Source organism: Hoplias malabaricus, chromosome 12 (assembly GCF_029633855.1).
Source record: "Hoplias malabaricus isolate fHopMal1 chromosome 12, fHopMal1.hap1, whole genome shotgun sequence".
In the NCBI taxonomy this organism is placed as follows: Eukaryota; Metazoa; Chordata; class Actinopteri; order Characiformes; family Erythrinidae; genus Hoplias; species Hoplias malabaricus.
In genome coordinates, this window is record NC_089811.1 from 30,462,913 (window position 1) to 30,472,419 (window position 9,507).

General features: G+C 40.7%; 1 protein-coding gene across 1 annotated transcript; it reads right to left on the minus strand.

Moving 5' to 3' along the window:
- Positions 1-691: 691 nt before the first annotated feature.
- Positions 692-9,297, minus strand: pou1f1 (POU class 1 homeobox 1). The gene is made up of 7 exons (XM_066641256.1): positions 9,159-9,297; positions 4,214-4,363; positions 3,946-4,044; positions 2,456-2,701; positions 1,653-1,817; positions 992-1,052; positions 692-899 (listed from the first exon to the last, which is right to left on the minus strand). Exons 1-7 carry the CDS (start codon positions 9,295-9,297, stop codon positions 692-694), a joined length of 1,068 nt encoding a protein of 355 aa, XP_066497353.1.
- Between the last annotated feature and the right edge of the window lie 210 nt (positions 9,298-9,507).

Consider the following 9,507-nt stretch of genomic DNA (forward strand, 5'->3'; position numbering starts at 1 on the left):
TAAGGTCCAACTGTGTCTCTTAAATGTTTGCTATATTCACTTTTTCAGAGGAAAGCGAGTATGTAGCTGTCAAAACATAACATTAAAAAACATAAATAAAACACGATGACTACACAGTGTGTATGGAGTTGATGAAGCTTAAGAATATAACAAGCATGCAGTGTGGTCTGATTATGTTTCCTCACTACCCACCTGAATGAATGCATTTATACTGGTTGAACCATCTAAGCTGGGTTATGCTGGTATGCTCCTGGTTTTGCTAATCACCCAGCAAAAAAAAAAATACACTACATGTCCAACATCTGAGAATTCATTAACTGAGCTACTTTAAAGTGCATACATGATCTGGTTGCTTTGGAGCTGTTACACAGGAGTTGAAGATCGTCTGTGAATCACTGGGACTATGTTCTCTGGAGTGATTTAGTATCTTCCAATACCTTTGAGTTCAAGTAGTATTTATGATCTGGAACTACTGTCTTGCATCAGGGCTTGGCCTTGTTAACGCTTTTGAGGCTGCATACCATTAAAATCTCACCGAAATGTTCTACTGCCTTGTGTCAGGTACAAAACAAACAGCAAACCATTCATTTTAAGATAATCCCAGTAATATAGTATTACCTTTATGTCTTGTTATGTCTGTGGTTTTTAAGAGGTAAAGGCACTGCGCTCTGAATAAACACAGCAGGCAGCTCTACCTGCAGGCTGAAGTTTCTTTGGTCATAAGGGAGCTGTGGTGGAGACTTGTCTTCACTCTCTTCTCCCGCTGTCTGCGGTTACAGAACCAAACCCGCACCACCTCCTTCTCCAAGTGAAGCCCCTCTGCCATGCGCACTATCTCCTGAGATGACGGCTTACTCTTCTCCACAAAGTTCCTCTCCAGAGCCTCCTTAGCCCCCAGACTGAGGAAGTGAATTAAAAATACATTTCTGTCGAATAGCGCTGTGAAATAATGAGGTCAGATATCTCTGCTGAGTTCAGCTGCACTGTTTACCTGATGGTTGTTCTTCTCTTCCGCTTGCGTTCCTGCATGCCCATTTTCTCATTAAACAGAGCTGTGGAGAGAGGTCAAATTCGTATAAACTAAATCTAAGATTTCTGGTTTGTCTAAAATATCATTCGTTAAAACTTTGTTTCCAAAGCATGTGTGTTACTGACACAACTGGGATTGACTGGCACATAGTGATTACTTCCCACAAGGGGAAAAACAATAATAAAAAAGATTCTTGTTACAATTTTAAGAGCCCTGAAATGTGGGAAGAATTTGAATCTTTTTTTAAAGATAAAATAAACCCAGATTTGAGTCCAGATAAGAACAGGAAAGGCTGCACAAAAACAGTATACAGTATATGGGTTTTATATTGTATCAAGCCTATAATATTGTTTGGTGAAATTTCAGGTGGATTGCCTGAAGTGCAAAACAATCATTTAGTCATGAATGCACTTTTATTAAAGATTTTCTGAGCAGTGTCTATTTTTATATTTGATTTTCAGCTCTCATTTGCTTATAGTTGGATCAATGTGGACTATGCCTGGAATATACAGCAGGCAAGAAACCTGTGCCAAACAATCACTCCACTCAGTATATTGTGTAGGTACAGCATATTAACCTAACAAAGGATGGAAAAATTATGTTCCCCTTAACATCTACTCACCTCCAGCCTGCTCTGCCTCTTCCAGCCACTTAGCCAGGATAGACTTAAGCTTACAGGCGTTTTTGAAGCTGAGCTGCAGGTTCTCGAAGCGGCAAATAGTGGTCTGACTGAACTCAGAGCCATGCACAGCTGCCAGAGCCTCTCCAACATTAGTCTGAGTATAACCTGTTAATAAAACATGATGTATTTTCAGTTCATACCACTGGAAATAACACTGGACATATTTTATAGATGTATGATATGTTTCCACACATCTATCTATCTATCTATCTATCTATCTATCTATCTATCTATCTATCTATCTATTCATGTACCAACAAGTTCAGCCCTCATTGCCTCATGAGACATGTATTCAGCTGTGCATATATAGCTGTTGTAATCACAGTAGAAAATTGGGCACCTTGGAATAGCTGCACATGAGCCTAATATCACCAAGTTCAATAGCAAGTCTGGGCTAGAATAGAATAAATTCCCCAGCACTTTGGCTGTGGAGCAGAAGAATTGTGTTTTTTGGGGTGATAGCACACCATCTATTACTGCTTGGATGGGTTGGCGTGGCACTTGTTATTTAGAAATAATCATCCAAAGTCTAGTGCAAAGCCTTCCCACAAAGACAAAATCTGTTACAGCAGGGGATGAGGGATAAACTCCTTTTTAACATTATTAACTTAAAAAACAGGATGAGCAGGTGTCCAAAACATTTACAGATATAGTGTACTTTTCACAGACTTTAGTCCAAATATTGCTGCCAAAATTCTCATAGGTTCACATGGTTGGTAACTAAAAGAATAAATAGGACAAACCAAGTTTGATCCTTCTCAGCTTGAAGTCGTTGGCAAACTTCTCTAGCTCACGGATCTGAGGTGAGTCCATGTCGGGGGGCTCCTCTGGGGGGCGACTCTTCCTGCGTATCTCCTGCTTGATGTCCCCGAGGCCGGGCTCGTCCGTGAACAAGGCCTGCGGCAGAGGGGGGAAGCTGTGCGACAGAGTGCATGACCCCCCTCCCAGACCATGCTCAGGGAACTTATACAAGCATGGAGCCAATGCACCTATGGGGTTAAAATGGCAGCAAGAAGAGGACAGTGGTTAGCAGCATTAGACACTGGGCCAGCAGGAAAATTGTAAACCAGTTTATAAGAATCAAAGAATCATAGTGCATCTTGCTTTATTTAACTGACAATCTGGCCATGAAATGTGTTCATTAGCAATGGTGTACAATACTTTTATACCTTATACTATTATTGTAAAATCATGTGAAGCTTATCTCATTTGAAGGCACCAGTGACAAGTAGTTTGGGGGTTGACAAAATAGGACAGGTTTGTGGCTCCGCCTTGTGCTGGCTTTATGTACTGCATCTTACCCAATTTCTTCTCATTGATTTGTGTACGCCATTTTCTACGGAGCAAATGGGTCATATCCAAAAAAATGGGGCCTTAAAACAGATTTGTGTATTATATATATCTGTGTCTTTGTAATATTGAAACCAACACGTTACAGAAACAGCCACAGTTTTACACAGCAATGAATGCTGCGCTTCGTGCTTCTAAATAGCATTGAGAAATTAGGACGCAAGGGTGAGTAGGCAGTTCACAGCAAATTCTTCCATGTAATCACACTACTAACAGCTTCATTGTGCTTGTATCACTGTCACGCGACACTAGGGGGCAACATAATTCCACCTCTAACAGTAGATTTTAGCCTCTCAGCTAATGTAAGAAACATATCCTAGCAATATAAGGGATAATATCTCAATACAATTTTCTAAATATTTTTATAAGTGTAATTGGGCTTATAGCAGCTTTTTGTTGAGTGTGTTCCAGAAAAAATGTAGCATGTAGACATTAAAAAATTAAACTACAACAGAAGCAGAAGGGAGGAGATGGCCAAAAGAAAATATTTGCTGAAAAGTAGTTATTATAAAAGTAGTTATTATATATTTAAGCATTAAAGAAACACTGAAAACAATTTGATTAAATTTAAATTTAAAGTGATATTTATTTTGATTTAGGAACTAAGGCTCTAAAGAAACTCCAGGATCAATATTGATACAAAAAAAATTCACATGCATAAAAATAACACACTAACATAACTAGACTAATCACTTGGTATTTAGTTGCTTTAATGCCAGGCCCTACACATGCCTGAGCAGAACACAACAGTGGCATTCCCACTTTCAACGATGTCAGCTATAGGCTCTCTGAGTGAGTGTTTCAGCTGATAAAATTTGACTGAGCATGTATTATAAAACCTCTACCCCAGTTCTGAATTTGGAAAAGATGCGGTGGGCTGTACCTTGCAGTGAGTTGGCTCCGTTGACCATGTTGGGGTGTGGAACACTGCAGGTTTGCAGGATGCGGGTTTGAGAAATGCTGGCTGAGAGCATTTCCTGTGCTGAGAACAAAAAACAAAAATCGACACTATGATCACACATCAAACATACATGTACGCAGAAACACGCAAAGAGCAGGACTGATTGATTTATACTACTCAAAGCACTTGAGCCACAGGTCCTTCTGAAGTATGCACTGACGTAGCTGAGCAGTGAGGCGGCTCAACACACCTGCCATCATGCCGTAGGTGGTCTGCTGGTTGCCATAGTGACATGGGGGCATTGAGTAGTGCAGGCCGGCTGAGGCGTTACTGAGGGCAGATGTGGATAGATGCATGTGAGGCCGCTTGGACGACTGGACAAGGTTCAGACCCGAGGGAACTGTGGACAGGAGCACAGGACAATATATGTGATCTTATCAGTTACACCAAAGAACAAAGTGCCAAGAAGAATGACATGTCCTACCTTGGGAATTCTCTGGATAGAATAAAAGGCCATCGTTTATATTGATTCCACATGGTTAAGAGAGAATACTGTCTCTAGGGGTGGTTCTAGAGAAAGGGGACCATCTATATTACATGAATTTTATAGGCACTTTCAACATCTGCCCAGATGTCCACAGATGCTGATGATGACTGCAAGACTCATGTAAAATAAATGCAAATTTTTATCTAGTAGCATTTTCTTTATGCCATTTTCAGTGTTGTAGAATCAATAAAAGGAGCACTTACACTACCCGAGTCTTGAAATCACTGTCAGCATCTGAGCACCTGTCCAGATGTCAATAGATATTGGCAGTGAATACAAGATTAGTTTTTTTTTCCACTAGTAGCAATTAAAGAGATTCTATACCTTTTCCAAGGTTGTAGATTCAATATATTTAGTCCCTGTCCAAAGGTCAACAGATGTTGATGGTGCCTTGAAGACTCATTTAAAATTTTAGCAACAAATAAAGTTGACTCTGTGCCTCTTCAGAGTTTGTAAAAACATTTAAAGCAGTGTCTATATTAAATGCATCCAATAAATTGTCAAAATTTTACCAGATGTCCACAGATGTTGACGGTGACTATACCAGTCTTTCAAGGTATATAACCCTACACATATTTTAGGGTAAAATGACAATCTATGTTACTACATACTATCTGTCCTCATTCCGTATCAACAGCAGTGTCTTTGTAATAAAGAAACATACACCAATCAACCATAACATTATGACCACCTCTTTGTTTCTACACTCACAGCCCTCTCTCAAACTCCACTCAATTACAGACCGCAGTTCATCCTGCTGTTTCTGCCCCACTTGTATCAGTGGAAAACACACTAATACACCACCACCACATCAGTGTCACTTATACGCCAAGAATTATCCACCACACAAACCATGCCTGCTCTATGGTGGCTCTGACCATTGAAGAACATGGAGAAAGTGAGCAAAAAATGTATTCACAGCAAGAGATGGACTGCAGTCTGTATTTGTAGAACTACAAAGTGCTCCTCTCTGGTCAGTGGAGCTGAGAGATTGGACAGTGAGTGTAGAAACAAGAAGGTGATGAAATGTTATGAACGAACGATGTTATGGGAGGTGAAAATAAATAAGTAAATAAAAGAATAAAAAGCTCTTAAGCCAAAATTACATTGTATGATGCCCTAAGTATTATATGAACTAAGGCAGTCAGTAAAGCATTCTAATCTTTAATATACTATATATAGTGGCGGATGCTGGTCTTTCAAGGAGGGGAAGCTCAATTTTGGCCTACATCATAAAATGTGTCGGTTTATTTATATGTAAATTCTACCCTCCGTTCCTTTTTAAGAAAATGATCTGTGACCCTGTCGTACCAACAAGGCGTCTTTTCCAGGGACTTGACTAGTGTCCTCTCAATGGCCAGCAGAGCTAGACTGCTTAAACGGCCTTGGCCCATGTGAAGTGTGTCCGCCTGTGAGTGCTTTGTGACGGTGGAGGGGCTCAGCAGCACCCGCTGGACAGAAACTGTGATAGAAGTCAGAAAGAGTGATAGAAGTCAGTCTCCAAACACAAGCAGCTACAAAAAAACCCACAGAAGCCCGATTTGTCGCTAGTCGTTTTTAACAAAGAAAATTCCGCTAAAAGGATTAAGAAAGTCTCTGGTTAAACTCAAAACAGAATGAAAATGTAATGCTCCAACAGATCTTTACACCAAAGGATCGCTGATTCGCTCATTTCGCTGTCAATCAAAAAGGGATTCAGCCTCAGACAGATCCTCCAATCATCATGCAGAAGCTGAGCGTCCGGGCCAGCCGAGGCCAGCCCACTGCCCCATAGACCCCCAGAGACGCTGAGCGTCCGATGGGCGGGACAAAGCCAAGCACTTATTCAATGACCCGTCTCGTTTTGCTGCACTTCGCTGCTTCACTATTGAACTGAGCGTTCACACTGTTTAAATCACTGTGAAGCTGCGGGAATGATTGAGAGGAAAGTCTTTACCAGTGATAAGAAGCTGATTCTGAACAAAAGTTGATTGCGTTGTAATGCATATTTATTCAATGACATGTACACACAACAGTATATATTTGATCCCTTATTTTTTGACATTTTAGGGGAAGCTGAGCTTCCTTTGCAGTCTTAGAGCAATCGCCTCTGGCTATATATTTTTAAATCAACTAAAACATGGTTTATCTTCACTTCTAAACCTGGATAAATGCAATTTTTCCACCGAAATTAATTTAGCAGAAAATACATTTCTTAAAATTAATCCAAAATTCCAGTACTCGCCACATGAGGAACTAGTGTTATCTTACTTTCACATATTTTCAATCAGAGACAACCTCAGCTGGCTTAATCAGAAGATTTCCATCCCCTGCATGCAGACTTTGAGTGGAATTCTATTGAATTAAGCCTCCCACCCATAATCTTGTAAAGATAATCTCCATTATTTGTTCTTTTCATCTGCCCAGCATGAGGCGGCACTTTAGATATCAGCATGACAGGCTGAGTCAATGCGTTATTAGATAACCAGGGCTCTTCAAAATGCTCAGGGTACAGACACACACTCTGTCACACTTCCCTGTTAATCAGAATGATTTGACATGCACTCACAGGTGCCTCGACCTGGAATAAAACCCAGTTAAGCGAAGACTTCTGTTTGAAAAGCAGTGAAACGACATCTTGAGAAATGCTACATCACATCATCTGCTTTGTTTGTGTTAAATCACACAGGTAAGTAATTGTGCTGCGAGTTATTGTGTGTAACCAAGGAGAGCAAAGAAAATTTGTGGAGATTACTTAGACTTTTAGGGAAGTTTCTAACATTAAAACCCTAATATAAAGAACAAATGCTAATTTAGTTATCAACATGTCAAAGTAATAACGTCTGCTTCTGTAATTGCCCATGTGAATGTAACAGCTGTGAAAACTGAGCTTATTTGACATGTCTGCATAGTTTTCACTTATTTAAATAAATTGTTGTCATTCGAAGTGCTTTGCTGTCTTAGCTATTAAACACAACACACTTCTTTCATTGTAATGCATTGTACTGATGTAAATGAGATATAGAATAGCAGTGTTATACAATTCAGTGTGGAGCCAGAATAGATCATCTGGGTTAAAGGAAGAGCCTTGTAATGAGTGCAGTTCAGGCTTGTAACAGTAAATGTATGTGCTGCTGTATTCCACAGATTGGATTAATGTGAACTTTAAAAGCAGAGATAGATAAAGGGAAGGGGAAAATGAAGGGAAAAGAAGAACAAGAAGATGAGTAACAAGAACAAAAATAGGAAGGTATCCCTTTTTCTCTAGCACCAATACAGGACTGCTTCAGGGGCTATGTTTACTAATACAAAGAAGCAGCAGTTGAAGAAGTAAAAAAATGGATTAGCAAAACAAGAAGAAAATGAAGAATAAATACAATGAGGAAAAGAAGAGAAGAAAAAAGGAAGAGCTCATATGTGTGGTCAACCGAAAGGTCATGGCTTCAATGTGAGAGCCAGACAGAGAGTGATGACAATAGCAGGAGAGCAGCATCACAGGGTCTACAGGTCACAGTTTCTCCTCATAACCAGCTTGATCACATCTCACTTTCTCTCTCTCTCACACACATACAAAAACACACACACTCACTCTCTCTCTAAAGCAAAATAAGTCATGACTGAATTCTCTCTCTCTCTCTCTCTCTCTCTCTCTCTCTTTCTCTCTCTCTCTCACTCTCGCTCTCTCACGTCAGGTTCCAGCTCCTGGGATCCCTTTGGGAACATTCTTAGACAGCTGTCTCTATTGCCACTCTGCCTTTACTTCTAACAATTCTCCTGGTCCTCGCCCACACGGGAGAACGCCATAAGACAAAATATGCAAATTTCCTTTATTCCTATTCACACAGGAGAGACTGGTCCTCCACTGGGGAAGGGAGCTCGGAAAATGTTACACTGCATGAGGCAAAGTAATAAAAGTGCCCGGGAACACCATCAATATGTGAACAGAATCTAACTGCAGGCGGCACTAATAAAACATCTAATTCCTTTGCACAGGTTCTGATTATGTTAACAAAATGTAGTTTGGACCTTTTCACCTGTTGAAAGTTAAGCCTAAAACAGTAGTCACCAACCTTTCCAAGCTAAGACCACTCATTCACTAGATTTTAGAGTCAGCATTTTCTGCCTTAGATGTCCTGATTAGATGTGTGAGATTTCAGTTGACATTGTAGAACATAAGGAAAAGAAGGCAAAGATCAAAAAAGACAAAGAAGAAGAAGGAAGCTTGATTTCACCTGTGTCTGTGTCAGGATGTGAGATTTAGGATGGAGGTGAAGAAGAAGAACAACAACTATAACAGGCACAAAAACAAGAAGAAAAGGAAGAAGGCAGTGCAGAGAAACATGTTGGTGATTACAGGCCTGTAAGTGATGCTGAGTTTTTTGGAGAGTGAGCAACGGGTGGTACTGGAGTTGAAGGTGAAAATTGCAGGAAAAGGAAGAACAACAACACCAAAACAACAAAACCAAAAAAAGCAAGAACAAAAAAACAAGAACAAGATCTTCCAAATATCTTCATTAACTTAGAAGTGTTAGACTGGGGGTAGAGGTGGATGTGGACCCTCCAAGAAAGAGAAGATGAGGAAGCAAAGAACCACAGATTCAGTAGAAAAATGATGCTGAAATAGTAGAGATGTAATGAGACTGGAAGTGGTGAGGAGGGTGGTAGTTACCTGGCTGCACCATGTTGGTTGTGTGGCTGGTGACGGGCAGACAGTCAGGTGTTCCAGCGTGATGCATGAGCAGTGGCAGAGCAGAGTCTCCACTCAGTGTGGCAAAAGAATCTGTACCGCTGAAGGCCTGGCAGGTCATGATTCTCTCTCTCTCTGTCTCTCTCTCTCTCTCTCCCCCTTTCACCCGCACTAGGCTCAGTCTTCAGAGCCAGCATCAACTCACCTGTGTGGCACATGCATGTCGTGTGCAGGTATTTATACCACCCCCTCCTCAGGCCTACTCATCCATGTTAATGCTTCCCTTCACAGGGCTATTACCACACTCCAGCAGCCCTCAGCAACCTCCCAG

Coding starts and splice junctions, on each gene's coding strand:
- pou1f1 (XM_066641256.1), bottom strand. CDS start 9,297: ATGACCTGCCAGGCCTTCAGCGGTACAGATTCTTTTGCCACACTGAGT. Junction 4,364..9,158: donor AACCAACATGGTGCAGCCAG/GTAACTACCACC, acceptor TCCTGTCCACAG/TTCCCTCGGGTCTGAACCTT. Junction 1,053..1,652: donor AGAGGCAGAGCAGGCTGGAG/GTGAGTAGATGT, acceptor CTCTCTCCACAG/CTCTGTTTAATGAGAAAATG.